The sequence below is a fragment of the Dipodomys merriami genome, unplaced genomic scaffold (assembly GCF_024711535.1).
Source record: "Dipodomys merriami isolate MVZ:Mamm:240054 unplaced genomic scaffold, mDipMer1.0.p SCAF_62, whole genome shotgun sequence".
NCBI lineage: Eukaryota > Metazoa > Chordata > Mammalia > Rodentia > Heteromyidae > Dipodomys > Dipodomys merriami.
In genome coordinates, this window is record NW_027206202.1 from 5,546,981 (window position 1) to 5,571,268 (window position 24,288).

Below are 24,288 nucleotides of genomic sequence, written 5' to 3' on the forward strand. Positions count from 1 at the left end.
CGGTATGCCCAGAATGCTTTCCCAGACAGTGAGAGGCAGATTCTGTCTTCCAGAAAGAGCTGACCTCCGCCTGCCCGGCTGCCTGCGCACATGTCTTCCCTTACACACAAATGGCCTCCTCGCTCTGCCACCTGTGTGCCCTTCATCCCGACCCCTGCCCTTTCATAAATGCAATGCCAGGAGTACCTGCCACAGAGCGCACACAGCTGTGGACAGCTAATCAATCGTTCTTCATAATGAGTTCCCCATTTCTAGGACTCTGGCCCAGCATCGCTGGACTGGATTGGACAAGGATATCAACAGGGCCACCAAGGCTGACAGAGGGGACAGGCCACCTGTCACAAAGCTGCTGAGAGCCTGTGTGCAGGACATGGTGCACGGGGACAGATCAACTCCAAGATCTCCTAGGTACCAGCTATGCCCCGTGGACAGCTCACCTCAGTGCTCTGTGCCTTGCTGTCCCTTGGGGGTGGTGACATTGGCCTCCTGGGGACAGTGGGAGGATGGACAAGAATTACCCCAAGGAGTACTCAGAAGAAAAGCTAAGCCCACACGAAGGGCCAAAGAGGACTTGATTACCTTGAGAGGAAAATCACCCATGGCCATGAGGTTCCAAGAGTCAACTTCCTTATTATTTCTTTATAGATTCATTTATTCAAGAGGTACTGGGGTTTGAACTCAGGGCCTCACAGTATTCTCATTTTGCTTGCTTGACTGGTGTTCTGCTACTCGCACCACACCTCCAGCCCTGCTTTGGGCTGGTTATTTTGGAGATGGAGTCCATAGTTAACTTTCTGGCTGGCCTTGAGCCACATTCCTCTAGACCTCAGCCTCCTGGGTAGCTACCAAGATTTTACTTTTTAATTGAAATAATAATAAGAGGAGGAAAAAATGATATAAGCCGCCAGGAGGCAGGGAGAACAATGCACAATCAAAACAGTGCTCCTATAAAAGGGCAAGAATGAACCACGCTTCCATCCAGTCTCTCTCTCTCTCTCTCTCTCTCTCTCTCTCTCTCTCTCTCTCTCTCACACACACACACACACACACAGACTATTTGCCTTGATTCATTCATTTCTGTCCTTGTCTTTCCAAACGATTTCCTCCCATCGGCTTTCCTATTTCTCCCACACAAGGGTTGATTCCTTCATCCACTCATTTTCTGCATGCGATAAAGAAGCTAAGTCTCTGTGAAAGGCAAGCTCTGTCCACATCCGACCCCGGGTAAGTGTTATACAGATGATCATTATTTTCTCCATGTTGGCCAGTCGTGGCGTAGAAATCCTTCTTTCACCTGAGTGAATGACAGGTGCAATTTCCCCTCCCCAGGTTGTCCTTTGTGTGATTTATAAGACGTTGCCACACAAACATGTTATTTACCAATGTGGAGGAATAGAGAGGTAGAGAGGCGAAAGAATTGCAAACCGGTTGCTTCCATTAATCAAAACCAGGATGCACAGAAGTCAGGCAGGGGCTGCTTTTTTTTCTGCCAAGACTTAAGATGTTGTTTAAACTATGTCCACATATTGTTTGGGTAAATGCTAAGATCACAAAAGCCAACAGGAGTAACGTGTCTGAAAGACTCCACCTTATAAACGGTATTGGGCCAAGGGAAGCTTTGGAACTGCCATCCTGTGTGGATCTTTATTAAGTCTTTGTTTGACCAGACATACAGGGACCTAGTAAAAGTGTAAAAACAAACAAAAAACAACCCATAATATCCCTTTAGTAATGGAAAGAAAAAGAAGCATGAAGACAACTCCACAAGCTCAGCTGGGAGAGGATGAAAAAGAAAGCAATGAGAATGAATAAAAAGAAATGATTTTTTAAAGTCCAAATATATTAAGGCATCAGAAGAAATACAACACTTAAACTTGCTTACTGAAAGAGGAAAGTGATCAAGCCAGAACAGAGCATAAAATCCAAGCAAACTCAGCTAAGAATCACCTGCAATAAGAAAGCTGATGCTAAAAGATGAAGTCAATTCAGAATAAGACTCATTAGACATCAGGCCTCATCTTGTAAGAATGAATGACTACTTGGGAGGTAGAGATGGGGAGGATTGTGGTTTGAGGTCAGCCTGGGCAAAAGATAGTGAGACCTGCATCTCAACTAACAAACCAGGCATGGTGGTTCAAGCCTGTGATACCAGTTTCCTGGGAGATGTAGACCTCTGGTCTGAGACCCACCCTGTAAAAGCGAGTCCCTACCTGGAAAATAATGAAAGCAAACAGAGCTGGCAGTCTGGTTGAAGCAGAAGAGTACCTCCCTACCAAGTACAAGACCTTAAGTTCAAATCCTAGTACTGCAAAGTAAAAGAAATAAATAAAAGAAGGATTACCAGCTGGGCGCCGGTGGCTCACGCCTGTAATCCTAGCTACGCAGGAGGTTGAGATCTGAGGATCACAGTTCAAAAGCCAGCCCAGGCAGGAAAGTACATGAGACTCATCTCCAATTAGCCACTAGAAAACCAGAAGTGGCGCAGTGGCTCAGAGTGGTAGAGCACTAGGATTGAGCTGAATAACTCTGGGCCAGCACCTAGGCCCAGAGTTCAAGCCCTACCACCAGAAAAAAAAAGGGGGCAGGGAGGACTTCCAAAAGGGGAAAAATTCAGAAAATATAAATGGACAATACTTGTTTTAAAGTACTTGTTGAAAAATTCAAATTAAGAGGAGGTAGTTTTTGTGTGTTTGTTTGGCAAAGGCCAAATGATGGTTAACAGTGTGCAAAGTAGCACTTCACCCTATGATTGAGAAGGAAGGTGGAAAGACCTCCCATGTTCATGGATTGGGAGAATTAATACTGTGAAAGCACCCATACTCCCAAAAGCAATCTGTTAGGTCAATGTCCATCAGAATCCCAATGCCTTTTTTTTCCAGAGATGGAGAAACCAATCATAAAGTTTATAAAAGATCCCACATAGCCAAAGAAACCCTGAGAGCAAACAAAACAAACAACAGCAACAAAACTGTCCCGAGGAACAACAACAGCATGACACTGACACAGAAGCAGACCCGAAGACCAAAGGCACAGACCAGAAGATCCACAGCCATCTGATCTTTTGTATAAAAAGAAAAAAACAGGGTTGAAGGAGGGAGGAACAGACTCTCCAACAAATGGAAAACTGGAGCTCCCCATGCAGAAGACTGAAACTACATCCCTGTCTCTTCCATTATATTCACAGCAATTCAAAGTGGATTGAACGCCTCCATGTCAGACCTGAAACCTTGAAACTACTGCAGGAAAGAGTAGGGAACACATTAGAACTTGCTGGCATTGGTAGGAACTGTCCAAGTAGAATTCCAGGGGCAAATTGGAAGAGATAGTTGACAAATGGGATTGCGTCAAGTTCAAAAGTTTCTGCACAGTAAAGGCCACAGTTACTAAGCTTAAAAGACATTCTACGGAATGGGAGGAGATCTTTGCCAAATGGATATCTGAAAAGGGAATATACAGAGAGTTTAAAAAAACTAACCCTTCCAGGCAATCAATAACCCAATTAATAATGAGACAAATAGACATGTCTCAGAAATGACCAGTGAATACATGAAAACATGCTCAACATCTCTAAGCAAGATGAATCAGAACAACCCTGAGATTCCATCTCACTCTAGTCAAAATAACCATCACCAAGAATACAAGCAACAACAAATACTGGTGAGAATTCAGGGAAATGAATGAACCCCATTACTCTGTTGATGGGAATGTTAACCAGTGCAACCATGATGGAAGCCAGTATGGGATTCCTCAATAATCTAAGCATAGAGTCAGTTACCCTGTGATCCAGCACTCCACTGTGGAGCATTTAGACTGCAAGTCAGGGTTCCAATAAAAACACTTGCACGTTGATGCTCACTGTTGCAATATTCAACAACTAGCCAAGTTATGGAAATGATGGAAGTTATTGTGGAATAGAGAGCTTATGGAAATAATGGAAATCATCCAAATGCCCTACAACAGACGCATAGATCAAGAAAATGTCACACACACACACATTGGAATTTTATTCATCTATAAAGAATAATATCTCATTTGCAAAAAAAAAAGGATGGACTTAGAAAAAAATCATGAGAGTGAAATCAGGCATATGTGGATGTTATCCTAAAATAAATACTGTACACACATCCATACAGGGCCATATGCATATATGCACATATATAAAATTAAACTAACTAAAATATATGACACAGGTGAGTGAGAGTTCATGCAATAATACCTTTGAACAATTAACAGACAGCACAAGACATGTCTTTTTGGGAGGTGACGGCTAAAAGGAGGGAAGCAAACAAATAGAGGAAGAGAAGGCAAATATGATTATAATATTCTATTCGTGCAGGAAAGTGAGCTAGGAAACTTGAAGAGATGTATGGGGATTTGCAAGAACTTGAGCAAAATAAGCTAAGAGACAGCTCCCAGGCCCCGAGTTCAAGGATCGGCACCAATACATATTAAAAGATGCATTGCATACATAAATGAACATGGTAAATTACACTGCCTCATACAACTACTTGAAGATCATGTATACTTAGGATCATATATGAACATACATGCACATAGATACATGTTCACACATACATGAGCAACCGTATAGGTAAGAGGATCTTTTCTGAGATGTCTTGTGCCTCGCCCGTACCCATAGACCTGGAGACAACCCAGCAATTTCTATCAAAATCTCCACTCTTCTTTCTCAGGGTGCTTATTCTCAAAGCTAAAAATTCATGCAAAAGAGATTTATGCTGAGAGAGAGAGAAAAAAAACCCTGGGCAAAGTGCTTGTTGCTATCCTTTTATTTATCAATTTTTATTATTCTTTAATGATTTTATTTATTTATGCCCATCCTGGGGCTTGAACTCAGGGCCTGAGCGCTGTCCCTAGATTTCTCAGGCTCAAGACTAGGGTTCTACTACTTGAACCACAGCCCCACTTCCAGGTTTTTCTGAGTAGTTTATTGGAGGTAAGAGCCTCACGGGCTTTTCTGGCCAAGCTAGCTGGCTTGGATTACAATCCTCCCATCTCAGCCTCCTGAGTAACTAGGATTCCAGACCTGAGCCACCAGCGCCCGGCTTATCCTTTTAGTTTTTCAACACTAAGAAGTAAGCCCAATCTAAGTGCTCCTCTGTAGACAGTTTGGTTAAATAGATAATGATGTATCTATGTGACTAAATGTGGTGCTAGCATTTAAAGCGATGGCACAGCGGTGGATGTGTTGGCATGGGAAGAGAGCATGTCATTTTGCTAAATGCAATCACCGGTTATAAAACCACACAGAAAGCGTTCAATGTATACCATACATGCTGATCCGTGGAGCAGTATAACATGGCTTAGGAAATATAGACTTATCAGCAGGATAAAAAGCAAACTTCTAAGAATGGTTGCAGTGAGGAGTACAATGTGAGTGACATTTTTATTCTTGGATAAATTTCCTAATTTTCCCATAATACATCATTCCCTGGTCATTTTTTCCAAAGACTTAGTTAGTAATATATATAAAAATAATATATATAAATATAGATAAAGGTTTATTGTGCAATGACATTCTCCTCTTGAAAAGCTAGGAGACTATGGCTTTGGTTTCTTCTGGAAGCTTTCAGAATTGATGCATAAATAGGAAATCTTGAATATATATTATTTCCCTTTTATTACAAGATTTTTTATGCTTTCCACTCCATCGTTCTTCCTAACTGGATGATATATCTTGGGAACTTTCCACACAAGCTCGGTTTTCTTTATCTGCTGGACTTAGTTCCTCTGAATCAGTCCTCATTTGCTTATTTGCTGACTTATAGATCAATTCTTCTTCTAACCAAAAACAAAAGTGTTTCAATGTGGGAGGCAGCGATGCAAGAGCAGACCTCATATGTAGTGTAACCATGACTTATTTTCCCCCCCTTTTCCAGTCCTGGGGCTTGAACTCAGTACTTGGGCCTTCCCCTTAGCTTCTTTCACTCAAGACTAGTGCTCTATCACTTGAGCCACAGCTCCATTTCTGGCTTCTTTGCTGCTTAGTTGGAGATAAGAATCTCCCAGACTTTCCTGCCCAGGCTGGCTTTGAACTGTGATCTTCAGATCTCAGCCTCCTGAGCAGCTGGGATTACAGGCATGAGCCACTGGTGGCTGGCTATGATCATGATTATTTTGGAAACAGATAAACATGAATAGTGAAATCTGCCACAAGAGTCCAAGGAGACAAGTGTCTGGAAGAAGGAAGACACAATGTGTTCCCCTGAGAGACCAGGATGCTGGAGGATGCAAGAGGATGCTGGAGGCGGGACACTGTGGCATGTCAATTCCTTGGGGTTTGGGGAAGCCACACCCCCTGTCATCCTTCCACCAATCCCCACCTTCGCTTCCTCCTAGCCTTGTGGCCACGCCCATGAATTTAGTTGCCTTAGAGGCTGGGAAGGCCTGGTTAAGGGGAGAGTTAAACATCCACGTGGCTTCTCTGTCATCTGAGGAAAAGAGAGCTCTGTCATTAATCCAGGTGGATGTGGGGTGCTTGGAAGGTGTTCAGGAAGAGCTCTCCTGCCCGACCTGGATGGTGACTGTGTCTTGGGCTCATGGCCTTGGCATGTAGCTCCAGATGTCTTGAGAAGAGGACATGACCAGGCCTCCAGGAAAGGGTAGGATATCTACAGAGTCCTGAAAAGAGTGTGGGTCTCTCTGTCTCTGTCTCTCTCTCCCCAGCACTCCCCCACCCAGGCCAACAGTGTGGGGGGTACTCCTCCCTGCTTACCGGGCCCCTGGGTTCTGTGGTGCTCAGGGGGGACAGAGGTACTGTGGGAGATCACAAGCTGTATGGTGATACCCTTTCTCTGTGGCTTTGAACCCCCATCTCTTCCCATCCCGGACAGCCTCTGAGTCTCCCCACCAAAGTTCCTGTGCTTACCAGACTTGTCTGACTCCTCAACTGCTCTCAACGGAGGGGTTGTGTCTTCTTAGGTAGGCTTTGCTACTTTATGCCTACAACCCTAGCTACTCAGGTGGCTGAGATTTGAGGATCAAGGATTGAAGCCAGACCAAGCAGACAAACCTGAGAGACTCTTCTCTCCAATCAACCAGCAAAAAGCAGGAAGTGGAGCTATGGTTCAAGTGGTAGAGCCCTAACTTGAGCAAAAAAACAAACCCCAAAAAAACAAAACAACAAAACCCAAACCTCAGGGAGAACACCCAGGCTCTGAGTTCAAACTCTAGGACCAGCACCAAAACCAAAACAAACAGATGAATATTACCGATCATTCCTTCTGCATAAAGCCACAATGGTTTTTAAGAAACCTTCAATGCAGGTTTTTGTTTTTTGTTTTTTTTTTAAAGGCAATTTAAATGGGGATTGTAAAGAAACCCAGCCCTCGGGTAATCCATCAGAGAGCAGATATTGAAATGTATCAAACCTAGAATCCAGATTCGAATTATGCAAAACCAGATCTGGGGAATAGATCTAAAAATACTGCCGAGCTGGAAGCTGGATCTTTTCCTTCTCTCTTATGGCATCCCCATCATGCCCCCATCCATTTGCAATTTAAATTGAAATCGCAGCTTTTTAAACCACTCAGACTTTGGAATGTCAGCCAGACCCTCCCAAGCTGTTGATGGACCCTGACAACCCAATATGATAAAGGAAAAAAAAATACAGACACCAAAGCCTGTCCCGGTGGTTCAACAGCTCCCCAACTGCGTATTTAAATGACATCTAAGCACACCATTAGGAAATAATGACCATGCCTCTTTCTATTCCAGTCAACTGTTTACCTCCCAGAGATGCTCACCTCCCAGAGATGTTCTAGGTGTTAGAGTGTGGTTAATGTCTCTCTAATTGTTTTTGTTCACCCTCCTTAGGAAAAGGAGGGGGGGCAGTTTCTGGCAAAACATAGTGTCAGGCTGGAATAAAAATTGCATGTGTGATGATAACTTTGTTTTGTTTTGTTTGTTGAGTTTGTTCTATTTCTGGCAAGAGAGAAGGGAGGCTCTCACTTAAGATGATAACAAAATGTCATGTGTGCGCATATGTGTGAGAGAGAGAAAGAGAGAGAGAGAGAAAGGGAGAGAGAGAATGAGAGAGTGTGAGAGAGAGAGAGAGTGGGACTTCAATTCTGGGCCTCACAGATCTTCTACTTGACTTCTGGGCTGGTGCTCTACCACTTGAGCCACACTTCCACTTCTGGATTTTTGCTAGTTAGTTGGAGATAAGAGTCTGACACATTTTTTTCTGTTTGAGCTTTGTCTTCTAACCACCATCCTCAGATCTTAGCTTCTTGAGTAGCTGGGATTACAGGCATGAGCTACCAGCACCTGGCATGAAGTTTTTTACTTTTAAGTAAAGCCATTTGAGTAGAATTTATGCATGGACTGCACTGGGATGCAGAGTCAATGAAGGTATTTGTAACTGTGTCCACGCAAATGACTGAAGGCTGGGAAAGGCATTGGGGTTTAGAAATGGCAGGACAAAGAGGCCAACAGGCAGCCATGATGATCTCCTACAGCGTCCGCCTGTGATTTCCAAATCTGGGCTGAATCCCCAACGTCAAGCCAAGCCTAAAGGCCTGCCCTGTGCATCTGAGCTTTGCCTAGATTTTATTTTTTTGAGGGGAACAGTCTGGTACTGGGCCTTGAACTCAGGACCTTGCATACTCAAGCTTTTCCACTCAAGGCTGGTGCTCTACCACTTGAGCCACGATTCTACTTTCAGATTCTTCTGCATGTGCTGCCTTCAAATCTCAATCCTCCGATGTTAGCCTGCTGAGTCACTAAGATTACAGGTGTGAGCCACCAGCTCTTTCGAGCTAGCTTTGCCTGGCTCTGAAAAGAATCATACTGTGTCGGAGTGGTGCTGGCTTTCTCGCTCCTCAATCCTCCTTCTTGGGCTCAGGCCTCAGTCCTCCTCTGTCTTTTTTCGCAGACGCTAAGCAATGCTGAACAGCAATTCTAGGCTGACCTGCAGGGTCCAGCCCTGCTCATCCCAAAGCCGCTCTATTGGCCATGTTGCCTTGTGTGGGCGGGGCCCATCCACACCACTGCTTCCAACCTAGGCAGGAATGGCAGGCCAGCCTGAGCCACATGATCTGTGAGACCCGTCTCCAAAAGAACCAGCAAGAAGCAGGGCTGGAGGTATGACTCAAGTGGTAGAGCGCCAGCCTGGCAAGCAAGTCAAGTACCAGTACCTCAGTACGACCAAGAAATAATCATAATTATGACCTCTCCATTTGTAATGGAGTCTCACTTGTGAGGAAGAAAGATTGTAGTAAGAACACGATCCCCCGAGCCCCTGGGCCTTCAGCAGGCAGCTGATGCACGCACAAGTGTGTGGAAGGATTCTGAGCTTCAGGGCTGTTCCGCACATGGCTTTGTAAGTGGGGGCAGTGACAGAGCGTCCAGAACCTTCCCTGCTAGGGAGAAGTGATTTGGAGCAAGAACAGTCCCATCAACTTTTAATTTTTCTGCAAGGATTCTAGGGGCATACAACCAATGAGGAGCTGACTGGCTTCTTCCTGGGGTCCAGTTCCCTAATCTTGAGTCATGGAAAGGCAGCAAAGCTGTAACCCAGTGAGACACAATTGTAAATTGGGAAAGCATCATGGTTACTAATTTTTAGTGGTAGTAGGATTTGAACTCAAGGCCCTGAGCTTGCTTGTAAGGCTGGTATGCTACTACTTGAACCATGTCTCCAGCCCTAGTTTTTTGCTGGTTACTTTGGAGATGGAGACTCATGGACTTGTCTATTCAGGCTGGCCTCGGACTCCGATCCTCTGGAACTCAGCCTCCTGAATAGTTAATACTGCACGCGTGAGCTGCCGGCATCTAACATTTTTGTTGTTGTTGAGGAAGGGTCTTGCTATCTGTGTCACATAGACTGGCCTTGAATTTAAAATCCTCCTGCCTCAATCTCTTGAGTGCTAGGATCATATGTGTGCAACTGCACCTGGTTATAATTTTTAGAGACATATTTTGAGTTTCTCATTAAAAAAAAATAAACTAATAAATACAATCAGCTGGGAGCAGGGTGCAGATGGCTCACACTTGAAAATCATAGCTACTCAGGAGGCTGAGATCTTGAGGATCGTAGTTCAAAGCCATCCCAGGCAGGAAAGTCTGTGCAACTTTTAATCTCCAGTGGGCACCAGTGGCTCTTGCTACTCAAGAGGCTAAGAGCTGATGGTTCGAAGCCAGCCTAGGCAGGAAACTTTCTGAGACTCTTATCTCCAATAAACCACTCAAAAACCAGCTGTGCTGCTATGGCTCAAAGTGACAGATCGCTAGCCTTGAGCAAAAGAGCTCAGGAACAGCACGTAGGCCTTGAGTTCAAGCTTCAGGACCTGCCCAAACAAAACAAAACAAAACAAAAAACAGCTAGGAAATCTGACAATACAAGAATGACACCCCCCCCTCCCCAATTAGTTAAAGAAACAAAAACAAAATACAAGAAAACTGGCATGGTCTAGTGGCTGTCTCTGTCACATAGGCCTCATGTGATTGGGACACGTCCTTTTGTCTTCTCATTGTCCCCTAGTCATCATCTGTCATCCATTTGTGCCCCGCAGAGCCTTTGGGGACACCAAGTCTCGGCTGCTTTCCCTGGTCGGTGGAGGAGCAGCTCTGTGAAGACACATCAGTGACCAGATCACCAACGCCACACAATGTACAGACCACCGCTCTCCACGTCTCCACACACACGGCGCTCCCCGCACAGGGCCGGGAGCACAGGGGGCGGGCCTTGCACTCTCAGTGTGTCCACACAATCCTCACCAGGTCACGAGGCCCAGATCGGTGCACTCCCCCCCGCCCCCCGGGAGGCTGCGTGGAGAAGCGTGAAGAAGGACTGTTCAGGGGGGACCATGCCCCCCCCAGAGCTCCTCAGTGACATAGCTCACCCACAGCACCCCACCACCCCGAATTAATCATTCAGATCCCGCACTTACTTCGAGTGAAACGTGGCTGTGGTGAGCAGAGGTCAGCCCAGCACTGGGGAACATGGGTGGATCCTGGGAAATGCCATTTCCACCCTCAGCCAAACCCATGGTTTCCCATCCTCACTAGGGGAGGGGAAGGGGGATCAGTCAGAAGTCAGCTGGCTGAGGAAGCGGGGCGCCCTGCTCGGCTGTGTGTGAAGAAAGCCAGCCAGTGGTGTCAGCAAACCAGTAGCAGCAGGCTGAGACCCAGAGTGGCATTCACAGGAACATCACGTCCAGGTTGCATCAGAATGAACTCAGCCCTCAAGCGCCCCCCTCTAGAGGTAGCCCAAGAACCCTATGTTTATACAAGGGGCTTCTATGGCTCTAGAAAGTGGGGGGGGCTCCACTGTCTCCCACAAAGTTGGGGAACAATGACTCCATCAGATGGGTGACTACACATCTCTTTCTTTGGACAATGAAGACAGACTTACGGAGGGATGCCTGAGGAGTCCAGCTGGGGGCTGGACCGGGCAACAGGAGAGCAAGGTCAGCCTGGCATTGTGCAGCTGGTAGGTCTCACTGGTGGGGACATCAGACGTGACAGCCTGATGCTTAGCTGGGTCCTCAGAAGCAAGAATGTCAGTCACCATCACGATCATCCTCCCCAGCTCAGTGCCGGTAGCTCAGGCTGATACTCCTAGCTACTCAGGAGGCTGAGACCTGGAGGATCACAGCCCAAAAGACAGTTCCTTTTCCAATGAACCAGCAAAATGCTAGATCAGAGGCATGGTTCAAGTGGTAGAGAGCCAGCCTTGAGCAAAAAGGCTGAGTGAAAAGGTCTCAAGCCAGAGCAGAAAGTCCCTGGGTTTAAGCCCTGGTGCACATGTGCATACATGTATGCACACACACACATACACACATGCGGCATCCCTATATTAGGCAACCTCTTTTCAGTCTCTGGTTCAACTTCTCCGGTTCAAGATATCCTATCTGCCCCCTTGGGTCCTAAATAACACAAACCACCTCTTCCAGGAAGCCTGAATTTCCCCCAACAGGGTTTCATTTCATTTCAATGAGACAATTGCTCTCCCCTTGGATCTACCTTCCTACCCTCTCCCGCTTGTGTATGATTTTTCTTCCATGAACATCTCAAAAACCCGTCAGACCTCAGAGAACCCAGAGACAACGCTGCATTCTATCCATCTCTGTGTGCTTGCTATTGAGACCCACAGAGGCTTGATGAAGGAAAGTATGGTCAATGGACACTTGCTGGAAACTTCTGGCATGTCAGAAAGGTCCAGAGCACTTTGACTCTACTCATTGGTGTATGATCTTCAAGCCTATGGACAGTTGATTAGCCCCAGTATGCAGATGGGGAAACAGCCCCAGAGAAGCAACCAGCCTGCTGGTGGACACACCTCTGGCCGGTGGTAGAGCCGGGACTCCAGCCCTCAGCCTCCGATTTACAGAGACATTCTCATGCAGCACTCTCCACCCCAAAATATCATACAGAAAATTCCAGAAATGTAATCAGGTGCTGGTGGCTCACACCTGCAATCCTAGTTACTCAGGAGGCTGAGAGTTGAGGATCTCAATTCAAAGCCTGCCAGGGTAGGAACATCCGTGAGACTCTTATCTCCAATGAACCACCAAAAAACCGGAAGTGGTGATGTGGCTCAAAAGTGGTAGAGCACTAGCCTTGAGCCGAAGAGCTGAGGGACAGCGCCCAGGCCCTGAGTTCAAGCCTCATGACCTACAAAGCACATAAACAAACAGCAATCTACAAAACCCCACCCCTCCTGTACTCTGATTTCTGCTGTGTTTTGCTTGTCTTTCCCAATCATGAACACATCAGTAGGACTGGGAAAACTGGAGCCATGCTGGTGTGTTCCTAAGCTGGATCCTCTGTAAACCTCAGGTTTATAGGTTCTACAACGCCCCTCATGTCAGCTGCCGTGTAGACATAGTAAATGCCATGGAATCCCAGGGAGGACAGATGCTATTGCTCATCCTTTCCCTCCAGATTCCATTAACAGGAGGAAAATCTCACATGGGTGTCAGCTTTTCGTTAACCTCCCAAGAGTGTCTCCTGACCTCCATCCTCTGTGAAAGAGCTAAAAAATGACAGTGCAGGCTGCTGATATTCCATTCACGCCAGCCACGTAGCAAAAATTCAATAACACCACTTTGTTGTCAACCGATCTATTTTTACGGTTACTTTCTAATTATGGCAAGCGACGCTGGCTTTTCATTTAGGGAGGTTTTTAAAATACAGTTGCTTTGTAAAAATATTTATTTTAACTTTGTTTGCAAAAGATGTGTCAGACTTACAAATACACAACCTATTTTTAGAAAAATATTCCCAAGCAGGTTAGCATCACTATTCCTGGGTAAAGGGGCTTGGTGGCCAAAAGAGGAGACAAAGAAGAGGAAAGTGTTCACTAGACACTTCTTTATCCCTTTCATTGTACTGTCTACTCTATACAAATATAAAGAGAAATAAATGTTCTTTGTGAAAGACTGTAACTGTGTGTGTGTGTGTGTGTGTGTGTGTGTGTGTGTGTGTGTGTGTGTGTGTGTGTGTCCTGGGGTTTGAACTCAGGGCCTGGGCACTGTCCCTGAGCTCTTTTGCTCAAGGCCAGTGCTCTACCACTTGAGCCATAGCTCCATTTCTGGCTTTTTGGTGGATGGTTGGAGATAAGAGTCTTCTGGTTTTTCCTGCCTGGGCTGGATTTGAACCATGATCCTCATATCAGAACCTCCTGAGTAACTAGGATGACAAGCATCAGCCACAAGAAACTGGCTTGAAAGACGGTAACTTTCAAAATTACATTGGTTTTTAGCTGATACGTAAAAACATAAAACTTGTATATATGAATGGTGGCATGAATTGGGAAATTTAAAGCTTGGTGCTCAGCTTGGTGCTGTTAATTATGTTATATCAGGCCCAGAAGGACAAAGGACACGTTTTCTCCCATATGTGGGAAGTCAGATCTGCTTTATAAATATACAGGTAAACAAATATGGGGTTGTATGCAAGTGTGCACAAAGGCATGAACCAAAGTATAGGATTAGCAGGGGAGAATTCAAATGGTGGAATTCTTCAGAAAAACTCAATTCAACACAATGAATACCAGGAAATGGATACTTGAGATGTAGGGTAGACCAAGGGTAAGGTGGGGGCGGTGGGGGAGGGCACAGAAGGAAGACAGGAAGGGGAAAGAATACCATCATAACAGTCAGTACATATCCTGTAAAATTCAGAAAACCACCAGGCACCTTTGGCTCACACCTGTAATCCGAGCTACTCAAGGAGGCTGAAATCGGAGGATAGCCATTCAAAGCCAGCCCTGGCAGGAAAATCTGTGAGATTCTTCTCTCCAATTAACTACCTAAAAACTGGAACTAGAGCTGTGGTTCAAAGTAGTAGAGTGCTAGCTTTGAGCAAAAGAAAGAAAGAAAAAAGACTCAGGGACAGCACTTGGGCCCTGAGTTCAAGCCCCACAACTGACAAAATAAAATTAAGGAAACAGAGGGGAAGGTTGAGGTTGAGGGATGGGGACAATGTTGAAAGGGGGACATCCACCAAGATGCACTGTACTTGTGTACAAATACGCAAAGATTAAAATAACAATCTAGGTGGAGGGACCTTTAAGAGGTGGAGCCTAGCAAGAGGTTTTAGCCTTGGGGGGAGGGTCCTTGTAGGTCATGGTGTGAATCCAGCTTCCTTGCTTTTCTTCCTGGACATGCCTTTCTTAGCCACACACTCCCTCCGCAGTACGGTACGCTGAGTCGCCTAGGCCAGAAGCAAGGTGCCCACTCACCAGGGACTGAAAGTTAATATAAACCTTTCCTTTTTTTCAAGTTAATTGTCTCAGGTGTTTTGTTACAGTCGCAGAAAGCTGACTAACACAAATGGAGTACCATGTGATGTTCTGATAACATGCATACCTTGTGAAATGTTTAAAGCTGGTATAACATATCTGTTGCCATTTCTTTAGAGTGAAACATCCTTTCTAACAGCTTTAGAATGGTAGGTATAGAACATTGTTGTTATCTACAGCCATTCTGTGCAAGGACACACCAAAACCAACTTTCCTTCTTTCCTTCCTTCCTTCCTTCCTTCCTTCCTTCCTTCCTTCCTTCCTTCCTTCCTTCCTTCCTTCCTTCCTTCCTCTCTCTCTCTCTCTTTCTTTCTTTCTCCCCCCCCTCTTTCCACCCCCTTCCTTCCTTCCATTCTTCCTTTATTCTGTGTGTGTGTGTGTGTGTGTGTGTGTGTCTGTCTGTCTGTCTGTCCTGGGGTTTGAACTCAGAGCCTGGGCACTGTCCTTGACCTTCTTTTGCTCTAGGCTAGCCCTCCACCCCTGAACCACAGCCCTATTTCCAGCTTTTTGGTGGTTAATCGGTGACAAGAGTCTCAAGGACTTTCCTGCCTAGGCTGGCTTCAAACTTTGATCCCCACATCTCAGCTTCCTGAGCTGCCAGGATTACAGATATGAGCCACCAGTACCCGACCACACACCAGGATTTCCTGTTCCTATCTGACTGTAACATTGGCCGGCCTTCCTTTCATCTACACTCCCTGGGGTCTGGTAACCACCATTAGTTATTTTAAATGAGAAGAAGTTGTATGGGGCTTTAGGTATGACTGGAATCTGGAAAAGTACCCCATCCTCATCACTTTCCAGAGACAAGCAGCAAGAAGTGCTCAGGCCTCTCCCACCTATAACAAGACACCCCTCATTTTCTTACTTAGGGTGTTGAGATGGGGCTGGCAGCCAGGGGAGATGAGCAGGAACACTCCTAGCTGCTTGGACCCAGAAGACTTTTGGACAACATTCCTGCACCCCAGAAAACCAAGCCCCCCAGCCTTCACGCCTGGCCAGCGCGCTTGATCAGCAGCCCCTGGTCCCTCTCCCTGTCTCCTGTTCCTGCTGAGAACACCGGGATTCTGCAGCTGTGGACCCCCAGCCCAGCTGTGCGGCCCGACAGGCAGCAATTACCTCGGCAATGCTGAGTTATTTCCACTCACTGCTGGCTTGGCCCACTTGTCAAGCTGCTCCGTGGACTACAAAGCACTTCAGCCCATCAGAGAGGCCCATTAAGAGAGAAGACTGGCAGCAGAGCCGGCCTACAGCGGCCTGGCACCGAGCCTGGCAAATGGTAGGCGTTAGACAAATAAATGGATTAACCTGCCTGGAGAATATGGCTCGGGGAAGGATGGGAGGTGGCGGGGGAGGGTGTGGGGGGGAGACGGTACAGTGAATCCACAGGCTTGGGTTGGCTGTATGACCTTTCAGAGCCTGCCAGCCTGACTCAACAGCTCTTGAGTCTGCAACTCTGCCACCGTGGTCCCTGCCCCCTGGATTCAAGCCCTCACACAGAGACGGATCCCTTCCAGCATATTCTGATGAGTAGGAAGGCTAGGCTTCCTCCCAGCCTCAGCCATTCCACGTCGCCCACCCCCCACCAGTCCCTCAATCTTCCCAGGTGTTTTGTGGAAAGAGGAAAGACATTGAACACTGCTGCCTGCTAGGGCAGGGGACCTGAAAAAGCACACCCCAAAACTATGAGGGACTCATGGTTGTGCCCCCAAGAATGGGGGGTACATTTCCTGGCAGGCATCCGCCCCACACTTCCCCCTCCTTTTAGGATAGATGCTCTCCAGGAGATGGCCCTGGGTACCACTCCAGAATGCAAATTAGGCAGAGCTCTCTGACCAATCAGAAGACTGCATCCTGGCCATAGAGATGCAGTAGGGTCCTGCTGACCCTTCACTTGTTTTATGGAAGGTCTGGTGGATTTGGGGGCTCTGGCCGGGCAGCCAAGTCTGTAAGGCTGAAGACCCCTTGGGGGAAGGGGAGAAGAATATAACTTTGGTCGGTTGTATTTCATTCACTTTCCAATGCACACCAACAACTGGTAAGATACATCCTCATCTCCACATCGTTACAATACAAAAAGCAGCTGAATGCCACTATGGATGGTGCCTGTCATCCTATCTACTGAGGAGGCTGAGACCTGAGGATCACAGTTCAGAGCCAGACCAGGCAGAAAGGCTTATTAGACTTTTATTTCCAAATATATATATATATATATATATATATATATATATATATATACATATATATATTGAACTGGGCCTCTTAAGTTTTCTGAGAAGTAATACTGCCTATGTGAACCCCCAAAACACTCCTAGTGATGAGTACATGTAGATTTGAAAAAGCTTGGGGGGCTGCTGAGCCCCTATTTTAATATCTACACCCCTCTATCCCCCAAAAGAAGCCAAGACAATGTTTTTGAAATCTTGAACAATGACAGCTCTGGCTGCTTATACTGTGTGTGTGTGTGTGTGTGTGTGTGTGTGTGCGCATGTGCACACATATATGCAGGGAGGGGGTGGGTTTACTAGGACTTGAAATCAGGGCCTGAACACACTCCTTTAGCTTTTTTGATCATGGCTGGTGCTCTACACCTGAGCCACATCTCCACTTTCAGCTTTTTGGTGGTTAATTGGAGGTAAGAGTCTCGCAGGCTTTGCATCCTTGGGCTGGCTGGCTTTGAACCATGATCCTCAGATCCTGGCTTTCAATAGCTAGGATTACAGGTGTGAGCCACCAACACCAGGCTCATGGTTTGCCCATTTTGAATGTCTCTCCCCTCCCCCAGCCCCAGTGCCTGACAAGAATGTGGTGTGTGTTAGAACTACGATTTCTCCAGCATGCTAGGAGGCTGGCCCACAGCTACAAGACCAATGGGGGACCTGAGGATCCAGTGATTTCCTTGAATCAGAGCATGTGACATTTTCCCAGACCAAGGCTGGAAATCTCCTTATAGAGACTTAAGTCTGCATGGCCAGTATTCATATGTGTGGGAACACACACCATGTCTGCATACCGGAGGGCACAGGTCAGTCTGTGGCATGTGTTGATCAGTTTCTTATAAGATAAAAAACCTATTTCTCATCCTCTGCCTCATGCTGGGGTCCCTTGTCTTCTGTTTTTTGGGGGAATATCTGTCTATCCAGAGTTTGGCCTTTTGGCTAGCGTATGATTTTGTCGGACTGAGCCTGGTAAGTGATACATTCCATTCTCTGCCTTTTATCCTCTCTCACACTTAACACTACAGTCTCTGGGGACTGGGGAGGGGGGGAGAGAGAGGAGGGCACAAATCCTGTCTCTTCTGGGTCGTACAGACTGTCAGGAACGCCAGCTATGCCGAACAAATAAATAACCAGAGTTGTGAAATGGAGTTGAAAATTTAAACAACAGGCTCATCGATCAAAATTTGGACACTAGAGAACAGAGTCAATTATCAGGTATTAACTGGCTCTTGCTGGCCATTTTAATGCATTTAGAAAAGATTCACTTCCTTTATGGGCATGTGTGTGCGCTCATGTGTGCACGCGTGCGCATGCACACACACAGACACAGAGTTAAGAATGCTTTAAACAGCTCTTTGCCTCCCCCTTGGACTTTGAAGATGCCTGAGCACAACCTGACTTGTTTCTTTCTGAAAGATGAAGACATTGAAGAGCTTGTACCACGTGTAAACTCTGGTAAACAGCATCCTAATCACGAATCTCAGGTTTGGAGAAGCGCTTCACCTCTATGGAAGAGATCATAAAATAACACTTGTCTCATTTTCAAAGCGGGAAAACTGGTACACACAACTATAAGCTGGCTTTTTATAAATCCAGAAAGAAAGGAATACAGGAGGGAGAGAGGGAGGGAGGGGAAAGAGGAAAGTAAAAAGAGAAGTAAGAAAAGGGAGATTAAGCGCATTGGGCACCAATGGCTCATGTCTATCATTTTAGCTACTCAGGAGGCTGAGAACTGAGGATTTCCTGTTCTAAAGTCAGAGGCAGGAAAGCCCGTGAGATTCTTACCTCCAATGAACGCCAAAAAAGCCAGACGTGGAGGTATGGCTCAAGTGGTAGAGCACTAGACTTGAACAAAAAAAAAAAAAGCGAAGGGATAGGGCCTGGGTCTTGAGTTGAAGCCCCAGGACCTGTAGAATAACAACAAAAAAGAATAGGAAACCATTTTTCTCTAGCAATGACTCTGCAGCCCTGTTTGGTAAAAGTTCGGGAACCAAAAAGGAGTGGTTTTTAATAGTAACAAAATTCATGAACCGAGGAGGAATGACAGTAGCACCCCTACCCCACCCCCTTGGGAGCAGGGTCCCTGAGTCATGTTGTTTGTCCTTTCCATACAAAAGCCTCTTTGAAAGTAGAGCTGTGGCTCAAAGTGGTAGAGCACTAAGCTTTGATCAAAAGAGCTTAGGGACAACACTCAAAGCCCTGAGTTCAAGCCCTAAGACTGACAAAAGAAAAAACAAAAACAAAAAACCAAAAGCCTCTTTGAGGACAATTACTCTGGGTCCTTATCTCTAAGGATGCGCCTGAGACTTCGGGACACTATCCTCTCTTCCGCTCAAAGAGCATCTGGGGGACCACTTCGGTCTGGCACAGGCGATCCTGGTCTGGTGTCCTCATGGACCTGCTGCCATTCAGCCCCCCACTTCCTCCCTCCCCGGGCCAAGCAGCCAGAGGGTCCCCCTCTGTAGGGCCACTGACTTCTGTGAAAATGAGAGTTTAGGTTAGACACACAAGCACCAGGGAGCCATCGGTCCACAGAGGGCCAGGCTCTGTATGAGTCTCGGGCTGGGGACAAGCATGGGCCAGGCTAAGTCTCGGGGTTGCTCTCACATGGATGGCATCTCCCTAGGGATATCACTCAGCCACCAGAGCCCTGGCTCTCCAGGTATCCTCCAAAAGAAGTCACACTTGTGGGTTCAAGATGATGGCTTTGATGTTTTTTTTTTTTTTCCCCCGCTAGAGTCTATCTGGATCTAGCCCTCCAGAAGCGCTTCCCCATCCCAATCAGAGCCGAGTAAGCCCCACTGGCTGCATGCAACTTAGTAATGCCTAGCTCAGAGTGCACCAGGAGGGGTGCACGGCTTCTCCCGTGTCTATCATAGTGGGCAAGAAATGAGATGGTCTAAGGGCAGTGAGCAAAGAGAGTACCCATGATGCCTCACTTACAGAATTCAGAAGGAAAAGCAAGACACGGTGTTTAAAGAGGCCAGGTGCTACAGGCTCACACCTGTCATCCTAACTACTCAGGAGGCTGAGATCTGAGGATCCCAGTTCAAAGCCAGTCCAGGGAAGGCAAATCCCATGAGACTCTTTATCTCCACTTAATTACCAAAAAGCTGGAAGTGGTGCTGGGGCTCAAAGTGATAGAGCCCTAGCCTTGAGCATAAAAACTTAGGGTCCTGGGGCCCAGAGTTCAAGTCCTCATTCCAGAAAAAAAAAAAGGATAAAAAAGCAAGAAGAATCTCCATCATTTCTACAACACATGTATGTCACTTGAGTGACCCTCTAAGGCTGAAACATCCAGAGGAAGGTTCTAGAAATTGTAGAAACATTGTCCACATGGCACACAGGATGATCCACAATCCACAGATGAGACCTTCCCCCCCCCCCCCCGCCATACACACACTGCACTGTGGATTTCCATTAATAATGTTTTTATTTGTTTGTTTATTTGTTTGTAAGGCACAAGGTTCACAACCTGATTCCTCAGCCTTGCTGGGCAAGGGCTGGAAAATAGTTATAGCCAGGCTCTGGGTTCATCTTTCTTCTAGAAATATCCAGGAGGAAAGGGTGATGGGGCAGGGGAGGGGGGAGGAGAGAAGTAGAGCTGTCAGTGTGCTTGATGTTAAATAAAACCTAAAACCTACCAAGACTCAGCTGAGAATTTTAGCAGCATCCAAATGTGCTAGGAGAGAGAAGGGGGGGTGGGGGTGGGGAGTATGGCTTCCATCTCTAAGGTTCACAGCTAAGCTGGCTTAGCATCACACATGCCAAGGTTAAAAATAAAAAGCAGCCATCCCTGAATGGCACAGGAAGGAAGGCTTGAGGTAGGCTTTTTTGGTGGTGAAAGGGAGGAAAAGGGAGGGAGAAACTGGTTGCAGACTCGAGGTGTTTATTACCTCCAAGCCAGATGCTCAGACTTGGGCTATTTTGCACTCTAAAGGCATTTCTCAGTGGCACAAGATTTCATAATGATCTTCAATTTTTCCTCCATTGAGGAATCCTTGGTGTGCAGTAGAGCGTGTATTCTCAGGCAGGACATCTCTGCCTCTGCCCCAGCCCTGGGCTAGCCTCAGACCCTGCCCTTATACACCACCATGCGGGTACCAGAAATCACAGTGGGATGACGGCATCGGCACACAGCCACCTCAGCCACGGTGCGGCTCTCTGCTCCCCTAACCAGACTTCATGAAGTCTGGGACCATCTACTGGCTGGCTCCCCGCTGCCTGGCTCTGCTACACTGACTGTGTGCAAGCCTCTTGGAGACAGTGTCCCCGCCGTGACAGTGTCACCCCTACGCCACAGTCACTGCTGGCCAGCGCTAGCTGGCAAAAACGACAGGTGGGCCCTGTGGTCCTCCCCTACCATGCCAATTATCATGGCACCCCCTCCCCAGTTCCATGATGCAGAACGATCATCTCCCCCTTCGAGGGCGATGGTGAGAACGCTTTGATCCCCCAGTCTTGTGCTTTCACATCACACGGGGTGGCAGGAGGTGGGTGGGCACTGGAAAGCGAGGGTGCCACCTTGCATTAGCTCTGTGTACCGTCTCCACCTGCCCTTGCAAAAACTTGTCCCTGGAGGTGCCAAGGAGGTGTGTGAGTATGTCAGATTGCTTCTGGGACCCTGGGCAGTCTTGAGCACCTGAGTGCCTTCCTGTAGTCCCAAGTTTTGGGCTGCTGATTTGGAAACACAAAACCCCAGTGCTATATGTCCCTGGCCACTTCCAAAGTGCCTTCCTTGCAATGCCTGGGGGTGATGGGGCAAGGGTTGGCATTGGCCCTGGGCACCCATGAGGAGAGGCCGGGAGGGCTGGGTGGGCTCAAGCCAAGGGAGAGAGTCAAGACTAGAAGCTAGCGTGCTCGCCATCCTCCAAAGATCACGCATCCAGATTTGGTTAGAGCGAGAGGGGGAAGCGACTTCAAGAAAGCACCAAATATCTTAGGCTGGGAATGAGACTCCCCAAGACTTTCTCATTCCCTTTCTGGCTACCTGACTTGTGTGTGTGTGTGTGTGTGTGTGTGTGTGTGTGTGTGTGTGTGTGTGTGTGTGTGTGTGTGTGTGTGTGACTCTCCCAAGCCCAGCCTCACCCCAAGAGGCTCCCAATTCCTTCTCTGGGTCTTTGGGGGTGTAAGAGATCGGCAGAGGTCTACCCAGAGACAGGCCGACTGTGACCAGAAGATGCATTTACTGAACCCTGGGCGGGGGGGGGGGGGGGGATCTCCTTTCCCTTCCAGAGACTTCTAGGCAAGAAAGACACCCCCCCCCTCCTTGTTCAGAATCCCCGGGAAGTTCCTGGTAGATCTTTCTGCTACAAGGCTCCGGGCTCCCCAATTCTGGCACGTGTCTGATTGAACCCACCCAGCGAGCCCCAGAGAGAGGGAACGTGGTTCCCCCCCACCCCCACCACCCCGAGGAAGAGGAACCCCAATCTTTACCTGTACCAGTCCAGCCCGCGGCCGTAGTTCCGGTCGAAAAAGTGGGGCTCGGTACCCAGGGCCCGCACGTCGGGGTGCACGCGGATAAACTCCAGCACCGCACGCGTGCCCCCCTTCTTCACGCCCACGATGAGGGCTTGGGGGAGCCGCTTGGTGCCCAGCTTCGGGGAGCCGGAGTGGTTGGAAGCCGGGAGGCGCGGGGCGGGCGCGGCGGGCGCGCTGGGCGGCGGCGGCGGCGGCCCCGGGGGATCGCAAGGGCGGGACTTGGGGAGAAGTTTCTGGGCGCCGGCACGGGGACCCCGGAGGCACCGAGGCGCGCCCAGGAGGCGACTGCGGCCCAGGTCGCCGCAGCAGCACAGGAAGCTGTAGCACAGGTAAGTGCAGGACAGGGACAGCGTGAAGGCGAAGAGCAGCCTGCGCGCCCTCCGCGGCTGAGGTGGCCCCGCGCGCCCCAGGACCCTATAGGCCATGGTGGCTCCATGGGCCCGCACCGGGGGACATGGTTCGCCGGCGGGGGTGGGGGGGACCCCGCGGCCCAGCTGCGGCGCCGCCCCAGCGATCGCCTACGGGGCTGCGCTGCCCCGGGCGCACCGATCGGGCGTAGGGGGCGCCGTCGTCTTCCCGGGGTGCGCACCATGCCCGGGGGGCCCCGGCGCCGGCGTGGCTCCGGGGGGGCCCCGCGGCCGCATCCCCAGCATCTCCGGGGTCCTCGGCGATGGGGGGGGGCTCCGGGCGGCGCTGCTCGGCCCCTACGCGCGCCGGCTGCGGAGCGCGCCCAGCGCCCGATGCCCCATTCCCGGAGCTCCCGGGCCGCGCGGCTGCGCCCGCTGCGGGGCGGAGCGGACCCGACCCGGGCGCCGGCGCCGGCCGCGCTCGGGCTCCGCGGGCTCCGCGGGAAATGCCGGGCGGAGCGCGCGGCCGCCGCTATTTAAGGAGTCGCCTGACGTCAGCCGCGCGGGTCCCCCGAGCCCGCGCCGCGCCCCGGGACCTGGCCCGCCCCCCGCGCCCCCACTTCTCTGCCCCCCCCCCAGCCAGGGACGCGCGTCCCGGACCCCGGCCCGCAGGCCGATCCCCCGGGAAGGGGGTGCGGTCCCGACTGCTGCGGGCGGCCCGGGGTGCGGGGCGCGTCGGGCACTCCCTCCCGCCGGGGGCGGGGAGGGGGGCGGGCGCCTCCACGCCCAGCGACCAAGACCCCAGTTCCCGGAGCCCAATCCGAGACCGCAGAGTCTGAGCCGAGACCCGAGACCCCAGACCCTAGACCCAACCCAAGACCCCAGACCCGAAACTCCGAACTCCAGATCCCACCCCAGACCCCAGACCCCAACCCCAGACCTGAAACTCCAGACTCCAGACTCCAGACCCCAAGCCCAGACCCCAGACACGAGACCCCAGACCCCAAACTCCAGACCCCAACCCCAGATCCCAAACCCCAGACTCGAGACCCCGGATCCCGTCCCCAGACCCAGACGGGAGACCTCGATCCCAGATTCCGATCCCAGACTCCAACCCCTAGACCCCAGATCTCAGATCATAGACCCCAGATCCCAACTCTAGACTCCAAACCCCGATCTCAGGCCCCACACCCTGACCCCCCCAGACCCCAGAACCCGATCCTGGCCCCCGGCCTCACACCTCGATCCCAGACCCTGATCCTGGCGCATGGTGCCGCCACCCTGGCCCACCCACCCTGCGCGCTCCAATCCAGACCCCCCCCCCAGGGGCGTGGGGGGGAGCACCCCCCGCAGTCCCGCAGCCCGCAGTGGGACTTGGTGCGGGACCAGGGTGGCGGGCGAAGGTGCGGGACTCCCCGGAGCTTCCGTGACTCCCGGCGGGGAGCCCCGGACCTCGGCGCGCTGACTCACACTC

At 49.2% G+C, this 24,288-nt stretch overlaps 1 protein-coding gene across 1 annotated transcript in view; it reads right to left on the reverse strand.

Annotated features, from left to right (window-relative positions):
• Hs3st2 (heparan sulfate-glucosamine 3-sulfotransferase 2) overlaps nt 1-23,107 on the reverse strand; it is a 70,529-nt gene extending 47,422 nt beyond the window's left edge. The window contains exon 1 of the mRNA XM_070004014.1: nt 22,423-23,107. Within this exon, the coding sequence (XP_069860115.1) occupies nt 22,423-22,892 (470 nt within the window). The 5' untranslated portion in view covers nt 22,893-23,107. The remainder of the gene's footprint in view (nt 1-22,422) is intronic.
• Between the last annotated feature and the right edge of the window lie 1,181 nt (nt 23,108-24,288).